This window comes from Podarcis muralis, chromosome 15 (genome assembly GCF_964188315.1).
Source record: "Podarcis muralis chromosome 15, rPodMur119.hap1.1, whole genome shotgun sequence".
Taxonomy (NCBI): Eukaryota; Metazoa; Chordata; class Lepidosauria; order Squamata; family Lacertidae; genus Podarcis; species Podarcis muralis.
The window spans coordinates 2,151,571-2,170,650 of record NC_135669.1 but is presented as its reverse complement, the minus strand read 5'-3'; the positions used below and the strand labels follow the sequence as shown (position 1 = coordinate 2,170,650).

The following is a 19,080-nucleotide window of genomic DNA, read 5'->3' as shown; positions in this document are numbered from 1 at the left end:
AACGGACAGCTCACGGAAGAACCTCGACCAAACCTAAGAGGAGGCGTGTAGTGGTGATAGGGGATTCCCTACTGAGGGGAACAGAAGCAGTGATCTGTGGGCCTGACAAGATGTCTCGGGAGGTGTGCTGTCTTCCCGGGGCTAAGATTCAAGATGTAACTGAACGACTGCAAGGAATCATAAAACCCACTGACAAATACCCCTTCCTCTTGGTTCATGGGGGAACCAATGACACTGCAAGCAATAGCCTCCAGAAGATCAAAAGAGACTACGAGGCTCTGGGCAGGAAATTGAAGCAATTAAATGCACAAATTGTCATCTCATCTGTCCTCCCAGTTGAACGACGTGGCCCAGGGAGAGAGGGAAAAATAGTGGAAGTGAACAGCTGGCTTCGCAAATGGTGTAAACAGGAACGGTTTGGATCCTTAGATCACGGACTGCAGTTTCTTGAAGATGGACTTCTGGCAAGCAATGGGCTGCACCTCACAGCGGTTGGGAGGTATGTTTTTGCCAAAAATCTCAGAAACCTCATCAGGAGGGCTTTAAACTGACTAATGTCCGCCCCCACCACTTAATGGATCCAAATGGTTTCCAGAGAGTGGTAGGGGATGCTTTATCCCATGTTGATGGCCTTTCAGCCGATTCCCTGGTGGCACGCTGGAATGTGGAGTTAACCAGGGCTATTGACTGTTTGGCTCCGAAGCGCCCTCTCCGATTGCATGGAGCCCGGACAGCCCCGTGGTTTTCCACGGATCTGAGGGCAATGAAACAATCGTTGAGACGGCTAGAGCGCCGGTGGCGGATAACTCATTCCGAATCTGACCGGACACAGGTTAGAGCTCAATGTCGAGCCTACCAAGTGGCGATAGCGACGGCGAAGAAGAATTTCTTCACCGCCTCTATTGCATCTGCAGAAAACAGCAGCAGGAGACTTTTTCAGGTGGTTCACAATTTAGCGGAACCACCTGCAACATCGGGGCCCAGTACGGGCCACATGTTCTCCTGCAATGATTTTGCAAAGTTTTTTGCAGATAAAATCGCTCAGATTCGGGAAGAAGTAGACTCCACCGTGGGAGCAGGGCCGGGGCGGGAGAGTGCTAGAGTTCTGTCTAGTCAAGTTGAGTGGGATCAATTCCAATCTGTTACTGCCGAGGATGTGGACAGGCTGCTTGGACGAGTGAAACCAACCACCTGTCTCCTGGATCCTTGCCCATCCTGGCTTATAAAAGCTAGCCGGGAAGGACTGGGCGATGGGCTTCGTGGGGTGGTGAATGCTTCCCTCCGTGAGGGAGCCTTCCCAGACCCGCTGAAAGAGGCGGTTATTAAACCGCTTCTTAAAAAACCATCTTTAGATGCGGCCACGATGGCCAATTATCGCCCAGTCTCAAATCTTCCATTCCTGGGCAAGGTGATTGAGCGAGCGGTTGCCGAACAACTCCAGGCACGCCTGGAAGAAGCGGACCATTTGGATCCCTTCCAGTCGGGATTCAGGCCTCATCATGGGACTGAAACTGCCTTGGTCGCACTGGTCGATGATCTCCGGCGGGCTAGGGACAAAGGTGAGAGCTGTTTCCTAGTTCTGCTGGATCTCTCAGCGGCGTTTGATACCATCGACCATAGCATCCTTCTGGACCGTCTTGGGGGGCTGGGAGCTGGGGGCACTGTCATACAGTGGTTCCGCTCCTTCCTCCTGGGCCGTGTTCAGAAAGTGGTGGTGGGGGATGAGTGTTCAGACCCCTGGGCTCTCACTTGTGGGGTGCCTCAGGGTTCTGTCCTCTCCCCCATGCTTTTCAACATTTACATGCAGCCGCTGGGAGAGATCATCAGGAGGTTTGGGCTGGGTGTTCATCAGTATGCGGATGATACCCAGCTCTACCTCTCTTTTAAATCAGAACCAGTGAAGGCGGTGAAGGTCCTGCGTGAGTGTCTGGAGGCGGCTGGAGGATGGATGGCAGCTAACAGATTGAGGTTGAATCCTGACAAGACAGAAGTACTGTTTTGGGGGGACAGGAGGCGGGCAGGTGTGGAGGATTCCCTGGTCCTGAATGGGGTAACTGTGCCCCTGAAGGACCAGGTGCGCAGCCTGGGAGTCATTTTGGACTCACAGCTGTCCATGGAGGCACAGGTCAAATCTGTGTCCAGGGCAGCTGTTTACCAGCTCCATCTGGTACGTAGGCTGAGACCCTATCTGCCTGCGGACTGTCTCGCCAGAGTGGTGCATGCTCTGGTTATCTCCCGCTTGGACTACTGCAATGCACTCTACGTGGGGCTACCTTTGAAGGTGACTCGGAAACTACAACTAATCCAGAATGCGGCAGCTAGACTGGTGACTGGGGGCGGCCGCCGAGACCATATAACACCGGTCTTGAAAGACCTACATTGGCTCCCAGTACGTTTCCGAGCACAATTCAAAGTGTTGGTGCTGACCTTTAAAGCCCTAAACGGCGTCGGTCCAGTATATCTGAAGGAGCGTCTCCACCCCCATCATTCTGCCCGGACGCTGAGGTCCAGCGCCGAGGGCCTTCTGGCAGTTCCCTCATTGCGAGAAGCAAAGCTACAGGGAACCAGGCAGAGGGCCTTTTTGGTAGTGGCGCCCGCCCTGTGGAACGCCCTTCCAGCAGATGTCAAAGCGATAAACAACTACCTGACATTCAGAAGACATCTTAAGGCAGCCCTGTTCAGGGAAGTTTTTAACGTGTGATTTTATTGTATTTTTGGTTTTTATGGAAGCCGCCCAGAGTGGCTGGGGAGGCCCAGCCAGATGGGCGGGGTATAAATAAATTATTATTATTATTATTATTATTATTATTATTATTATTATTATTATTATAATGTGGGGGAGGGAGACAGTGCTCCTGAAGGTAGGAGTCTATCAATTGATGAAGATGATCATCCAAAGGTCATAGACCAAATGGAGCAAACAGCACGCAGACCTAGTGGTGGGAGGAAAAAATCCTTAAATAAGAGACACGGGGGAATGATTAATGGACTTCAATGTCTGTACACTAATGCGCAAAGCATGGGAAATAAACAAGAAGAGCTTGAGCTCTTGGTACAGCAAACTAAATATGACATAATAGGCATCACTGAAACCTGGTGGGATAAGTCCCACAATTGGAATGTAATAATGGAGGGATACAATCTATTTCAGAGAAACAGACCAGACAAGAAAGGAGGAGGAGTGGCGTTATATGTCAGGGATGTGTATACCTGTGAAGAGATCCAAGATTTAGAACCTCAAAGCCAAAGTGAGAGCATTTGGGTCAAAATTAAGGGAGAGAAGAATAACAGAGACCTCATTGTGGGAGTTTACTATAGATCCCCAAGCCAAACGGAGGACATAGATGATGCCTTCCTGGAACAGATGGCCAAGCATGCAAAAGGAAGGGAGATAGTAGTAATGGGGGACTTCAATTACCCGAATATTTGTTGGATGTCAAACTCAGCCAAGAGCATAAGGTCAAACAGATTCCTCACTGGCCTTGCAGACAACTTCGTTGTCCAGAAAGTGGGAGAAGCAACAAGAGGAACAGCCATTTTAGATCTGGTCCTAACCAATGTTGATGACCTGGTTAGTGGGGTAGAAGTGGAAGGATCAGTAGGCGCGAGTGATCATGCTCTTCTGAAGTTTACTATACAGCGGAAAGGAGCAGCCAAGCATACTAGGACTCAATTTCTTGACTTTAAGAAAGCCGACTTCATAAAACTTAGGGAAGTGCTGGGTGAGATCCCATGGACAGTAATACTAAAAGGAAAGGGAGTTCATGATGGCTGAGAGTTTGTTAAGAGGGGGATAGTAAAAGCACAACTTCAGGCAATACCAATGAGATGGAAACATGGAAGGTGCCTAAAGAAGCAAGGGTGGCTATCTAAAGAACTTTTAACTGAGTTAAGATTAAAAAAGGATGTGTACAAAAAATGGAAAAGGGGGGAAACCACCAAAGAGGAATTCAAACAAATAGCCAGCACATGTAGACACAAAGTCAGAAAAGCTAAAGCACAGAATGAACTCAGGCTTGCTAGAGAGGTTAAAAGCAACAAAAAAGGCTTTTATGGGTATGTCCGTAGCAAAAGGAAGAACAAAGAAACAGTGGGGTCACTCAGAGTAGAAGATGGTAAAATGCAAACAGGGGACACAGAAAGGGCTGAACTCCTCAATGCCTTCTTTGCCTCAGTCTTCTCCGATAAAGAAAACAATGCCCGACCTGAAGAATTTGGAGCAAATGATTCAGCAGAGGAAACACAGCCCAGAATAACTAAGGAGATAGTACAAGAATACTTGGCTAGTTTAGATGTATTCAAGTCTCCAGGGCCAGATGAACTGCATCCAAGAGTATTAAAAGAATTGGCAGATGTGATCTCAGAACCACTGGCAGTCATCTTTGAGAATTCCTGGAGAACAGGCGAAGTCCCGGCAGACTGGAGGGCAAATGTTGTCCCTATTTTCAAAAAGGGGAAAAGAGAGGACCCAAATAATTATCGCCCAGTCAGTCTGACATCAATACCAGGGAAGATTCTGGAGCAGATCATTAAGCAAACAGTCTGTGAGCACCTAGAAAGGAATGCTGTGATCACCAGTAGTCAGCATGGATTTCTGAAAAATAAGTCATGTCAGACTAACCTGATCTCGTTTTTTGACAGAGTTACAAGCCTGGTAGATGAAGGGAACGCAGTGGATGTAGCCTACCTTGATTTCAGCAAGGCATTTGACAAGGTGCCCCATGATATTCTTGTAAAGAAGGTGGTAAAATGCGGTCTTGACTATGCTACCACTCAGTGGATTTGTAACTGGCTGACTGACCGAACCCAAAGGGTGCTCATCAATGGTTCCTCTTCATCCTGGAGAAGAGTGACTAGTGGGGTGCCACAGGGTTCTGTCTTGGGCCCGGTCTTATTCAACATCTTTATCAACGACTTGGATGATGGACTCAAGGGCATCCTGATCAAATTTGCAGATGACACCAAACTGGGAGGGGTGGCTAACACCCCAGAGGACAGGATCACACTTCAAAACGACCTTGACAGATTAGAGAACTGGGCCAAAACAAACAAGATGAACTTTAACAGGGAGAAATGTAAAATATTGCACTTGGGCAAAAAAAAATGAGAGGCACAAATACAAGATGGGGGACACGTGGCTTGAGAGCAGTACATGTGAAAAGGATCTAGGAGTCTTGGTTGACCACAAACTTGACATGAGCCAACAGTGTGACGCGGCAGCTAAAAAAGCCAATGCAATTCTGGGCTGCATCAATAGGAGTATAGCATCTAGATCAAGGGAAGTAATAGTGCCACTGTATTCTGCTCTGGTCAGACCTCACCTGGAGTACTGTGTCCAGTTTTGGGCACCACAGTTCAAGGACACTGACAAACTGGAACGTGTCCAGAGGAGGGCAACCAAAATGGTCAAAGGCCTGGAAACTACAAGAAAGAAGATTCCACCTAAACATTAGGAAGAACTTCCTGACAGTAAGAGCTGTTCGACAGTGGAATTTGCTGCCAAGGAGTGTGGTGGAGTCTCCTTCTTTGGAGGTCTTTAAGCAGAGGCTTGACAACCACATGTCAGGAGTGCTCTGATGGTGTTTCCTGCTTGGCAGGGGGTTGGACTTGATGGCCCTTGTGGTCTATTCCAACTCTATGATTCTATGATATTGGAGTGGATGAAGTGATTATTGTTTATAAGTAGCAGAGAGATGAAGAATTGAAAATTCTTCAATCTCTGAACTATAGATTTTCTATTTCCCCTTGAAAGCCTTTTTCTATCTGTTTTCTCTTGTCGCTATCTCTTTTTCTTTCTTTTTGCATCATGTTTTAATCTTACTTAGATTAAAGGTGGATAAAAAAGATAAATGATATTAAGTTTTGTATTTCTCTTTACAAACTATGAAATTTAAACTTTATAATATTTACTTAAAATAAATAAATAAAGACACATTTGTTCATCAACATTTGCCAACTTTTAAATCCAGGCTTTCAGTGCTGATTGTTCTATTGATTTCTTTTCTACTGCGGATTGTTATTGTAATTTTGTGTTTTAATCTAAATTTGGATATGTGTGTGCACGTGCATGTGTATCCCTCTGTACCACCCTAAGATTTTTATAATGAAGAGGGGTATATAAATAATTTTAATATACTATATTCACCTCAGGATCACTTTACTCACCTGCCACGTCCCAGAAGCTGCCTTTCCACCTTGCTGTCTCCAGCTGGCCCTCCTCTAAACTCTCCATGCTGTGCTGGCAAGTCCACTTTGGGTTTGATACTGATGTCACCCAAAATGCCTCGGCCTAAATAGAGTATAAAAAACAAGATAGAAAAGTTATTTGTACAGGTTTAGATACTACCCAAGGACAAATATTACTGAAGTATAAGAGAGAAGCTCGAATCCCCGCAGCAGGGTGCGCTCCCGTTGCTCGGTCCCAGCGCCTGCCAACCTAGCAGTTCGAAAGCACTCCCGGGTGCAAGTAGATAAATAGGGACCGCTTACTAGCGGGAAGGTAAACGGCGTTTCCGTGTGCAGCTCTGGCTCGCCAGAGCAGCGATGTCACGCTGGCCACGTGACCCGGAAGTGTCTGCGGACAGCCTCCCCGGCCTCTTGAGTGAGATGGGCGCACAACCCTAGAGTCTGTCAAGACTGGCCCGTACGGGCAGGGGTACCTTTACCTTTTTAAGAGAGAAGCTCCTATGTGATAGGGCTAACTGACCCAAAGTAGGCTTTGGGGCAGTCTCAAAACCAAGTCCCTAGAACCATTATGAGCTTTGAGGAGGGGTAGGTTGTATGCAGAGACCCCTCTAGTCCCTGGATCCAGCAAATGTTAAAATCTAAGAAAAGTTGCTGGAATAGCCAGGCTGGCTTCCTGGTGAAGTAATCAGCCATTACGGTAACAAAGGGCTCTGTGCCAGATGACAAATGGGTGGGGCTCCCTCCCTCAACTCACAGTTAGTTAGAAAGACAAAGACTGGAGTAGAGAGTTGCAGTTATGTGAGTCAGAAGCTGGAAGCAATGAAGCACGCTGGGAAACCAGAGATCCAGAGCCCTGTCTCATTTCTGCTTGGATCCAAGGTTGTGGCTATGAGAGAAGCAAGGCCTTCTTGGGAAGTTAATGCTGTGAACCCCTCCATCATAGGCTCAGATTGTATATTTGTGTAAATAAACCATATATCATAAAGACACCACATTCTCTCTTTTTTTTAATATCATATTTATTGCAATTTTCAAAAAATACAGAAAAAAGAAAAAGAAAAAAAAAAGACAACATTTACCATTTAAACCTTATTTTCAATAACATCTTTCCAAGACTTCCCCACACCTCCCCTTCTTGTATTCCATCTCCACTTATTTGGTTCAACAAGTTCTTATCCCCAATTTTTGACCTTATTGTTTTTAATTCATTATTCAATTTAGTTCATTTTGTATAGCCACTTTCGCCTTATAATCCACAGTCTTTGTACATTAAAATCTTTTTCTAAGGTCGATCCCAATTCCCTTCCACGAATTCCCCTTTTTTGTACTCATAGCAAAACAAAATAAAAAAAGAAGAAAAATTCAAAATATAATTATACACCCTTTGGATTCCCAAACTCCAGCCCCCCTTTCCCGGTTTTGATCCCCAATGTCCATCAGTCTATTTACTATCAACCTGGAGACCTCACATCCGAGGCTCTTAATTTTCTCACAGTTCCTCTTTGCCGGTTTTTTTGATAGTCCTTTATATCAAACACCAGATCTCGGAGAAGCTCTGTCTCGAAGATGTCCATTTTTCTTCCATCTAGGCCTCTATATTTAAAAGTGGAGCTCAAATCTTGTTTCTTAATCCTTTTGAGTCTGAATGTCCCAAAAGCTCCAACTTCCGTCTTGATCAAATTTGTAGTCCATAGGTCTTCAGATCTCCACATCAGGAGATCTCTCCAATCTTCATTGTCCAATTCAAACCAAATTTTCATCATCCAATTCTTGTTTTCCTTTATGTCCTTCCTAGCAGGCCTCTGGCCTTCCTTGATCTTCTGTGGCGTTGTAACTCCTCCTTCATTCCCTTCCAAATCATCATGTATCCCTTGTTCCCCTTTCTCAAATTTCTGAAGTTTCTTTTCCTGCTCAGCTGCAAACACTTTTGATTCCGCTACAAGGACTTTTTGTTCAGGAACAAAAACTTGAGTCAAGTCCCTTCCAGTTTCAGTAAATTTGTTTACTGTTTCGTTCAGTGTAGTAGCCCTCATAGTCAAAATATTGCTTTGTTCTTGAAGCTTTCCCAGGAGATAAAAAGTCCTGTTCAGCTCTATGAGTATTTTTCCACTTACAGCCATTCTTGTAACATCCCAAAACCCCCTCTAGAGGGATTATGGTTACTTAGTATCCTTCCATTTCCAACCCAAAAGTCAAAATAACTTGTTCTTCCTTGTTTTCAACAATTTATATCCAAATTGTAACAAATCTAACCAGCAAAGTCACAGAAACAAAGTTCTCTTTTTATTGCCCAACTTTGACAGCTACTTTGACAGCTGTCAAAATCTTCTGTATCTCTTCACCAGGTTCTCTCGCGGATCACTCCCGGTTCCCGGGGGGTTGCACTTTAACTCTCAAAATCAACTCTTATCCTCCAGCAAAGTTACTTGTACTTTCCAATCGTGAAATTAATAACTTTTATCCAACAAAGAAAAGGATGTTCTCTCAACCTTAGTTATCTAGTCCTTGCTTTAAATTGTTTACAATGCGGGGAGACGGACTTCCTCTTTGCGCCTTCACCGATCGTGCCAAATCAAAAAAAAGAGAAAAATTTCCCTTTTAAGTCCAATTTCCGTATTACTCACGGGTTGTTGCTTTTAGTCCAAATATTCAGAAGAAGTCAGCGCTCTCCGTCAATGACATGCGGCTTCACTCGGCAGGGGAAGCAGAGGACTCACAGCACCGCGCCGCTCCCCGTCCCACCAAGTCCACGGGCTTCTGCGCGGCAGGACCCGACCCCTGCTGAGCAGATTCCCTCCGGAGCTCGGAGGGAATCCGCCATTCGACGATGGCGCTAACCCGGAAGTCCAGACACCACATTCTCTGCTGTCCCTCATTCCAAAGGAACACACGAACCTTGAGTAAACGCCTGAAACCCCTGGCATCTCACACTGCTCAGGGATTGGAGCATCATGCAACATTATTGTTACAGGTGTAGGTACTACCTAAGGACACACATTACTAAAGTACAAGAAAGAAGCTCCTATGTGATAGGTCTAACTTACCCAAAGCAGGCTGTGGAGCAGTCTCAAAACCAAGTCCCCGGAACATGGAACCCAAGGTCGAGGTAGATGTGGAATGCTCCTAAAATAGAATGGAGGACAGAGAGACTCTACCCATTATACCTACTGGTTAAGCATAAGGCCAACTGGAACAACTGCCAATGATAACTCTTGAAAATTTAACTAGACTTTTGCAAACGAAGGAAATTTCTGCATCTAAGTTGCAAACCTAAAACTAAGCTAGAAGTTTTTCAACAACAACAATAATTTTGTTATTTGTATACTGCCTATATGTTGCCCTAGCCCAGAGGAATAGTAAAAACACAATCAAACATCAAACATCAAAACCCTCCCTCAAACAGGCCCAAGCAGCAGCATGATAAGCTCTCTGCCCAATACAAATTAGTTCCACAAGCATCTAACTATAGTATTCAGAAAACAGCTAGTTTTCTAGCCATGTTTTATTTAAGATTCTTCTTGAATGTCTTTTCAAAATACAAATGTTAATTAATTTTTACACACACAAAATACAAATACAAAAGAGAACGCCCATTATTCTAAAAAATAAAATAAAAATAAATCTCCCTTTCTGAATGAGGTAGGAAAATCTAGCCAGTTTTAAAAGATTCACTTTTACACTTGACAATGTATCCTTGAACAATGTTTCTACACTAGAACCCTTTAGTTTTACTGAAACCTTGCTTTTCCACATTTCTTTAGAATGTTCCAAACTGCAATTGAATATAACATGAAGGCCTGGGCAATGTATTGAAACATCGTTCAAGGCCAGAGCACAATGCCGCCTTCACTCAGCGGGTGGGGCTTGCCTGCACCTTACTTGCCTTCTCCACTGCCTCCTTCCTCCCTGTGCCAGGTACTGGCAGGAGTGGCATTGGCTTTACCCAGGAACCTTGCAGGGCCAGGGCCGGTGCTGTTTGTTTCTCCCTCCATTTTTCAACATCACACTGTATCACTACATCGCTATGCTTAGCTGGTGAGACATCGCAATGTTGAAAAGCTGGCATCATCCAGCCCTAATAGCACCATACTATTCAGTAATGACCTAGGCTGTAGTGAGATCCTCCTAGAACATGACTCACAAGTAGTGATGGGCAATATCTGGTTTTCAACATCACAATTTATCACGAGCGAAATATCACGATATCATGATATATCATGATATATATCCCTGTGGTGGCAGAGGGTGTGTCGTGCTTCCCTGCAGCAGCAGAGGGTCTTGCCGTGCCTCCCAGTGGCAGTAGTGGGTATGCTGCGCTTCGCTGCAGTAGCAGAGGGCCTTGCTGCACCTCCCTGTGGAGGCAGAGGATGCCGCTGTACCTCCCTGCAGTGGTGGAGGGTGTGCCGCGCTTTACATTTAAGGAGGGCCTTAAAATGTAAGGAAGTAGTAGATTTTATAAAAATAATAAACAAACTTCCATACGTTATATTTAATATATTTTCAACTAATTTACGAGTAGTTTAAGTGATTTACTTAGGTTGCATCTGCTTCCCCACTCAGAGGTCTAGGTGGAATCTGTGCATGCATAAGCCCCACTGAGTAACTAAACTTACTTCTACTTTCCTGGGAGTAAGCTCCATTGAGTTCAGTACGGCTTGCTTGTGAGTTGACACGCATTTGCTTCCACTGCTTACTGAAAAACACCCTCCCCATCATTCTCACATGGTACCCAACCTCCTATTTCAGCCTAAGGCAGCCAGCTAAATCTTCTCCCCTCCATTCCCCCCACCCCAACAAAGACCTCATCTCACCAATCTCTCCCTTTTTACTAAAGGGAGCGAGGGTAAGAAAACAAGCAAAAAGATACAGTGGAACCTCATGTTACGGATGGGATCCGTTCTGGAGGCCCGTCTGTAACATGGAACTGATGCAAGCCGAAATGCCACTTCTGCAAATGCATGAGCGGCGAAACCCGGAAGTAACCCGTTCTGGTACTTCCAGGTTGCCACAGGACGCAACACGAAAACACGTAACATGAAGCGGACGCAACATGAGGTATAACTAGTGGTACCTTGGGTTAAGAACTTAATTCGTTCTGGAGGTCCATTCTTAACCCGAGGTACCACTTCAGCTAATGGGGCCTCCCACTGCCGCCGCCGTCACTTGGTTTCTGTTCTCATCCTGAAGCAAAGTTCTTAACTCAAGGTACTATTTCTGAGTTAGCGGAGTCTGTAACCTGAAGCGTCTGTAACCTGAGGTATCACTGTACTACAATTGCATTTTATTACCAAAAGTGGGGGAACAGGACAGCAAAGACTGCAATTAGCTAGCAACCATGTCATCCAGATATTCCTCCACTTTATTTTAATTGCAATATTTTCAATAAAATATATTTAAAAGATAAAAAAAAGTAGTGAGCAATCAAAGTATGGCAATTCCAGAGTAAAGGGGTAGTGGGAAGCTAACTTAACAGAAAAATCCTGTCTTTTAAAATCATTTTCCTTTTCTCGTGTTCTAAGTGATGACTGAGCAACAGCTATTAATATGCAGGACACACAGCAGAATTCGCTATAGAGAAGAAACATTCCTCCTATCAGTTATAGTGAACCCAAGTATGCCATGTAACATCTCCCTGTACAGCATTGTGTACCAAAAGAACAAGGGATCTAGTTTTAGCATGAACCTGCAGGTACTGGCCAACCACTTTCCAGCAAAGTATCACTGATGAGATTATAAAAGTTGTATATTTACCTGCTGCAAATGTCCTGGTTGTTTCTGTACCATCTCGCATACTCTTTGCATCCTACCAGCTGAAGGAATAGACCTTCCTCTACTGTATACATTATCTTCAATTGTAAGCAGCTGTGGTGGAGATTCAGGCACATGGCCACTCTGAGGCATGTGGAAAGATGCACCACCCCGAAATGGGGGTCTTGTGGGATACATGATACTGTTTGAGGGGGAAAAACACATTTCAGAAGCATACAGCAAGGGGCTCTCTATAGTGATCCCAGTTCACCATGCCAAATTAAGTCTGAAACAAGACTACAAAGATGCCCTTGAACCATCTACCAAGACTAGCACAATCCACCTCTACCACCATCAACATCTCATTTTATTGCCACCCCCCAACCCTAGGTCTCCTATCACTCTCCTTAAATAGTGAAGAAAGACCTTCGCAAGAATTAGGTTCTCATCATTCTACAATGTACTTCCAACTCCCCGCCCCCATGAACACCTCCCTCCCTCAGAGAAAAAGCAGAAGAAAATGGCCCACACAGACCAACAACAGCCTAAGCACCAACAATGGTAGACCTTAATGAGCACAGATACACCAGACTTAAAACTGGTTAAACAACCATTCCCTCTCCCCATAGAGCCTTGGGATATAGTTCAGTGACTAGCTAATGTGTTCAAAGACACTATTCTAAGAGAACCCTCTGCATATTCACCAAACTAAAATTCCAACTTTTTTGGGTGGGGAGGGGGGGAAGGCATGAAAGTGAAACTTTTATATAACCAATTAGAGAGGATTTTGAGAGGAAATAAAATGTTTGTAAAAAGGTAAAGGTACCCCTGCCCGTACGGGCCAGTCTTGACAGACTCTAGGGTTGTGCGCCCATCTCACTCAAGAGGCCGGGGGCCAGCGCTGTCCGCAGACACTTCCGGGTCACGTGGCCAGCGTGACATCGCTGCTCTGGTGAGCCAGAGCCGCACACGGAAACGCCGTTTACCTTCCCGCTAGTAAGCGGTCCCTATTTATCTACTTGCACCTGGGGGTGCTTTCGAACTGCTAGGTTGGCAGGCGCTGGGACCGAACAATGGGAGCACACCCCACCGCGGGGATTCGAACCGCCAACCTTTCGATCGGCAAGCCCTAGGTGCTGAGGCTTTTACCCACAGCGCCACCCGCGTCCCCTAAAAAAAATGTTTGTACTTTTCCACAAATTCAGGGAAACTGTTGGTTATGGGGTGATGCCTTGAATGAGTTGTATCAGTGCATATGCCAGGGTTGAGGAACCTTTTCAGCAACACAGACCAGATCATCATCCTCATGGCTGATAACATATCAACTTCTGATAATGAAGGGGGTTGCACTGAAACTTCTGCTGAAACAACATCCCTCTCCTCTGTTTCAGCAGCACCTAGCTTTGAAGCACTAGCTTTGGGACTTGGGAGCACCAATGTCAGATGATAGGTGGGCAACAAATCCTCCTTTAAAGCCATCCAAGTTGGTGGCTGAGGTGGACTCTACACCTTTCCTCCTACCTGAGGCAGATTTTATTGCCAATACAAGGGAACCAGAAAACCTGAAGCAATGGTGACTTGGATGTCCTGCCGCACCCCAAGACTGAGGTAGCCTTGTGGTAGTGTGTGTATTTCTTAGGCTTGGTTTAAAATACTGTACTCTCCGACCTTCCCAGAAATATTGTCTTTTGGGTATATAACTCTGCTCAGGAATAGATGCAGAATGTGCCTTTATTTAATATCATCCCTGTCCCTTTTAAACTGCCACTCTGAGTCTTGTGAAAGTTAAAGAGAAAGGATTTGTTTCACAATAAGAATGGTAAAGAGATGCATCAGGAGTTGTTGTTTAGTCGATTAGTCATGTCCGACTCTTCGTGACCCCATGGATGTCTGAGTTACTTGAGCCACCAGGAGTGCCAGGAGTTAGACATCTTTAAAGAATCAGTAAACAATGCATACTGAATTCAGGCTTTTCAATTAAGTACTTTCTTTTATCTTTCCTGAAACTTCTAACATTCAGCTTCACTGGATATCCACAAGTTCTAGTGTTCTGACAGAGGAAGACAAACTTTCTTCGTTCCACTTTCTCAGTGCGATGCATAATTTTGCAAACTTCTATCATGTCACCTCTTACTCACCTTTTCTCTAAACTAAAAAGTCCAAACACTACCGTACAACCTTTTCTCATAGAGGAGTCACTATATCCCTTTTTAGTTGCCCTTTCCTGAACCTTTTTGAACTGCACAGCAGGGGGTGCCACAGGGGCCGTGGCTCCGGGCACAAGATTTTTGAGGGGGTGTGAACCAAGCACCCACACATAGACAATCCCAGTGTGGCCTGGTGCTCCTCTCCGCGCAAGGGCCATGCTGGCCAGCTGGGCTTGCCTGCGGAGGCAGACAGGCAAGCAGCTCAGCGCAGTCCCACTTTGCTCTGGTGGAGGTGACGTTGTTCCAGCAGCGTTGGTGGCAACAACTGGAAAAGGGTCTATTTATTCCTATTCTTTGCTTCCTGCAACTTAACCAATTCCTGATCTCCTCTTTTTCTTGACTGCCAAGCTTATGTAGGAGTCTTTGGTCCAAGTACACTATGTCAACTGGACTACCTCTACCTATAAGCTTACTGACACTCTCAAAGAATTCTAAAAGGTTTGAGAGACAGGACCTTCCTTGCAGAAGCCATGCTTGCTCTGCTTTAGTAGGGGTTTATTCTTCTATGTTCTTTACAATACTTTCTACCAGTTTTCCAGGAACAGGTGTAGTAAAAACCATCAGCTAGTTTAACAAGTGCTAATAAGCTATATTAATTTGGGTGACCCAAAACATTTTGGCACCTGACGTGAACCACAAAATGGTGCCATCTCCTCTTCCAGGGAAGGAGGGAGTGAAATCTACATCAGCAAGAAATGGCGATGGGGTGTGTGTGTTTCAAATCAACCTTATCTAACAGCTTAAGTGAGAACCAATAGCTGTAACCCTGTAAGGCCATTTCTATTCCTATTATCAACATGAATGTTATTTACAGGACTCCAGCAAGGCCACTTTTTGAATTATTATGGGCCCAAGAATGACTCTTGTTCTTCCATTACCTTTTCTGAACCTGCTGGACCTCCTAACCAAAACAACCTTGGGTGCTCTTCTGTAACTTTGCAGAAAGCAAGTTTGATACTTATTAAACTATACAACCAAATGAGAACCTGTAATGGTGGAGGACACAGGTGCCTGGCGTGCTCTGGTCCATGGGGTCATGAAGAGTCGGACACGAATAAACGACTAAACAACAACAACAAAATGGAAAATCAATGTATCTGCTTCCATTTTGAAACGGTGTTCCAAGTCTCATGAATCGAGGGTCTTCTCAGAAGACTTAACTGCTGTCCATCCAGCCCTGAAGTTATTTCTTAACCGTTTCCTTCAAGATCAGATTAACATTGTCCAGTGCAGATTCCCTCTTTTAAAACCATGTGTACAGTTCACGGCAGTGGTTGTCCACATACCTGTGCAATATTGTATATTCACAATTCACACCCATGGCAATCTTGCAATTCCTAAACTGCCACCTGTACACCATCTGCTTGCCTTGTGAATGGGCGTTATTTATCCAGCAGTAGGTGAACACGCTGGATCAGTTTACTACCTCTCTCTCTTACACACACACCTATGTGCCGATGTTGACAGTTCAATAAAGACTAAGTAAAACCGACACAAAAACAAAAATTGAGCAAAAATACAATAGCAGCCAAGGATATCCGCACCAACCCATCGTCGCCCAAGGCCCACAGGACCCAGCGCCGCCTCCCAGGGAACGCTACCAGTCGAGCTGCGGCTGCGGGCCTTGGAGCCTGGGGTCCCCCGACCCTCCGACCTGGGAGCGGCCAGCGGGGAGGACGCGCCTCGGGAAGCGGGGCCGCCCTGCTCGGGGCAGCCGGCGAGCAGCGAGGGCAAGGCGCCCCCAGCCAAGCCCGCCCGAGAGGAGCCCCGCTAAGGCGGCCTCAGAAAACCGCCCCTGGCCGGACCCGCTCCTTACCCGCCTGTCCCCTCAGGGCGCCGGCCGAGCAGCGCAGCCCAGCGAGGCGGTTGGCGAGGCGGCGGCAGCGAGACCAACGCGCCCTCCTCGCGCCGCCGAAATCTCACGCACGCGCACTCCGCCCGGCGCCCTCGCCAGCCCCGCCTTCGCGCCTTTAGAGCACGTGGCCGGCCCCGCCCCTCGCCCCGCCCCGCCCCAGGGGGTTAGGAGCAGCCCAAGTTCCCAAAGCAAAGGGTGGGCCAGAAGGAATAAGAAAGGCCCATCACGTCCGGCGCGAGCTTGAACTTACTCATTAAGAAATACGTCAAGTAGTTCATTAGGACATCTCGCCAGTGAATGGTCATTAGGAGTATATCCCTGCCTCAGTCTGGCTTTCACCCACCACCGTTTAATGGTACAGTCTATAACTGTACCATTGGGAAAGGAGGGGGGGAAATCGGGAGCGCGTCCGTAGGGCGTGGTCAATTTCAAGGGCGACTTCCTCATAAGGCTCCAAGCAGCCGTTGGGGTTGGATTTTGAACTGCAGCCCCGCCTCTCTGGCCTCTGCTCTGCCTCTTGCCATGGCAGTAATTGAACAAGCTGTGTTGATAGATCAGGTTCAATAGAATTTGTTTCTCTCCTTCGAGCCCAAGAGACGGTTTGGTCTTCTTGCTCCAAACACTCCCTGTTTCGTAGCAATGCATAAATCAGGAGTGCATCGCTTCCTGTCTTCATCAGTTCCTCAGAACAGAGTCTGCTTGACGTCTTCACACTCCCATGTTCTCAGGCAACAAAACAGACAGACCAACTCTTGCCCACTCTTCTCAGGCAGACAAGACTAAGTTAACAAAGCAATAATTCAGCGCTTCTGTGACCTTGATTGGAGTCACTTTTGCAGCTTTTACATTATACTGTATTGGGTCAGCAAACTTTTTCAGCAAGGGGCCGGTCCACTGTCCCTCAGACCTTGTGGGGGGGGGGGCGGACTTTATTTTGAAGAAAAAAACCTGAACAAATTCCTTTTAAAAAAATATATATATTTATTGAGTTTCCAAAAATTTAAACACTACAAACAAAAAAGAAAAAACAACGAAAAACAACACAATACAAAAACACTACAAAACACTAACACATAAGACAAATAAAACAAAACAAAAACCATTTACAACACATTAAACAATTTCAATGTCATATCTTTTCGTTCGCTTATTTCCACGACTTCCTCACACCTCCCTTTTTGTATTCCACATCAATTTTTTCAGCAATTCCTTTCCATCTTCCTCTGTTTCCTATCCTATAATTATCTTAACACATTCTAACCTTATTTTGTTCCCCTTAATGCTCTATGAATCTATTTATACTTAATTCCTTATAACATTTCTGCTAAAGCCATATAACTTCATTCCAACTTTGTTCTAACATTCATTAATTTTGCAATATTTCTATAGTCTTTAAACTTCCAGTCTTTTTCCACCAGCTCTTCTCCCTGGTCTCGGATTCTGCCGATTCTCTCAGCCAGCAAAAAGCAGATGGTTCACAACAAAATTTAGGGGTCTGGCAGGGCAAGTCCACCTCCTTCTTTAGCATCCGTTAATATCCTAAAATTTACTCGAGGCTTCCTGCCCTGCCAACCAAATCTAGAGGCGTCCCTCTGCCACCTCCTGAGACAATCCCTCCCATCCAAAGCTTGCAATGTTTGAAACAAAAGCGACATCCCCGACATCACAGCAATCCTCGTCCCCACCACAGCAACTCGGCCCAACAATAACAACTTCCAATTTGACCCTATTTCCAAATCCCTCTTCTCTTCAAGCCGACGTCCTTCACAGTTGCCCTTGAATGGATTCACATTTCTGGCGGTCATACTAACCCCCAAGTACTTCTCTTTCTCAACCAAAGTTAGTCCTATCTCCTCCTGAAACTCTATCAAGCTTTTCTTTTCCTCAGGTAGGGCTCTGATCCTCAATTTCATCTGTTTCTCTTTAAGTTCAGTCATAACAGGTGTCAGCTTGTATTCCTCAAGTTGTCCTTGTATGGATGAGGCTCTCTCCAGTTGAATTACTTTAACTTCAGCAGCAAGGGTTTCCTCCTTAACTTCATCCGCAGTTTGCCATATCAGGGTAAATTCCTGTATCAATTTCTGGGTGGTTTCTGTATTGATATTCACCTTTTGTCCTAGGTTATTTAAACTTTCTGTCATCAAGTCATTTTTAAAATTTACAGCATCCACTTTCATATTCATCACATCTATTTTCTTATGAAGCTGTTCCAGCGAGTCACTTATTTTCATTAATACAACCGCTAAGGCCTCTTCTGGCAACATTCCGTCTTTCCCATCTGCCATAACACTCAGTAGATTCAAGGTCAGTCTCACAGTCTCACGATTTTAATCTTGCAGCTGGAAATTTCCCAGCCCAGATCTTATATAGCTCTATATATATAGCTCTATTACAGTTTCAAGAACTTCCACTAGAGGGAAACAGTTTCTATTTGTATTGATAAATAATATCCTCTTATAAGCACAGTTCAAACGACCCAAAACTAGTTTCAATTTTCAGTTACTTTCACTGCTGGAGACAGTAGAAACAACGTATCTTCTCTTAAGCGAACTGTCAATGAACGATCCAAACGCTGTCAATAAACGTCCCACCAAACGTCGGACCTACTAGCAGCCCGTTCCCAGGGTCCGAGCGGCGGTATTTTACCTCTCTTGGTCTCTTCCGCAGGCAAACTCAGTCCACAACTCCCCCCCCCTTCTCCTGCCTCCAAGGGGGGGGATTGTATTCTTTACTTATGAAAATTTAGTCTTTTACAAAAGGCTTTCCAAGACTTCAGCTTGCAGCCTCAATTGCTTCAGATTATTTACAAAAGGAGAAGGCGGACTTCCTGTATTGAACTTTCCCCGTTTCGATGTCAAATTAGACGTTTTAAAAATCCAATTTTCCCGATTAAGCTCTACTCACGGGTAGTTACTTTAGAGTCAAATTGTCTACAGGAAAAAGTCAGCGCTCTCCGACAACAGCTATGCGGCTTCGCTCCGTGAAAGAAGCAGATGATTCGAAGCACCGCGCCGCTCACCCCACGTCGCTCCGGATCCCCAAAACCGGGTTTCCCTTCGAGTGGGGGAGGCGCAAAAGGTGCCC

General features: G+C 45.5%; 1 protein-coding gene across 9 annotated transcripts in view; it reads right to left on the bottom strand.

Moving 5' to 3' along the window:
• The window catches only part of PIWIL2 (piwi like RNA-mediated gene silencing 2), a 94,225-nt gene that overhangs the window by 70,985 nt on the left and 4,160 nt on the right, over nucleotides 1–19,080 (bottom strand). For 6 of the 9 annotated variants that reach the window (XM_028708685.2, XM_028708686.2, XM_028708687.2 and 3 more), the window contains exons 1-4: nucleotides 16,247–16,458; nucleotides 11,938–12,136; nucleotides 9,231–9,309; nucleotides 6,166–6,289 (exon numbers count right to left, since the gene is read on the bottom strand). In XM_028708685.2, coding sequence (XP_028564518.2) covers nucleotides 6,166–6,289; nucleotides 9,231–9,309; nucleotides 11,938–12,136; nucleotides 16,247–16,443 — 599 coding nt within the window. In that variant the 5' untranslated portion in view covers nucleotides 16,444–16,458. Of the gene's footprint in view, nucleotides 1–6,165; nucleotides 6,290–9,230; nucleotides 9,310–11,937; nucleotides 12,137–15,957; nucleotides 16,092–16,246; nucleotides 16,459–19,080 lie in introns of those variants that run through there. The other 3 variants (XM_028708690.2, XM_077919319.1, XM_028708691.2) reach the window with 3 other exon arrangements.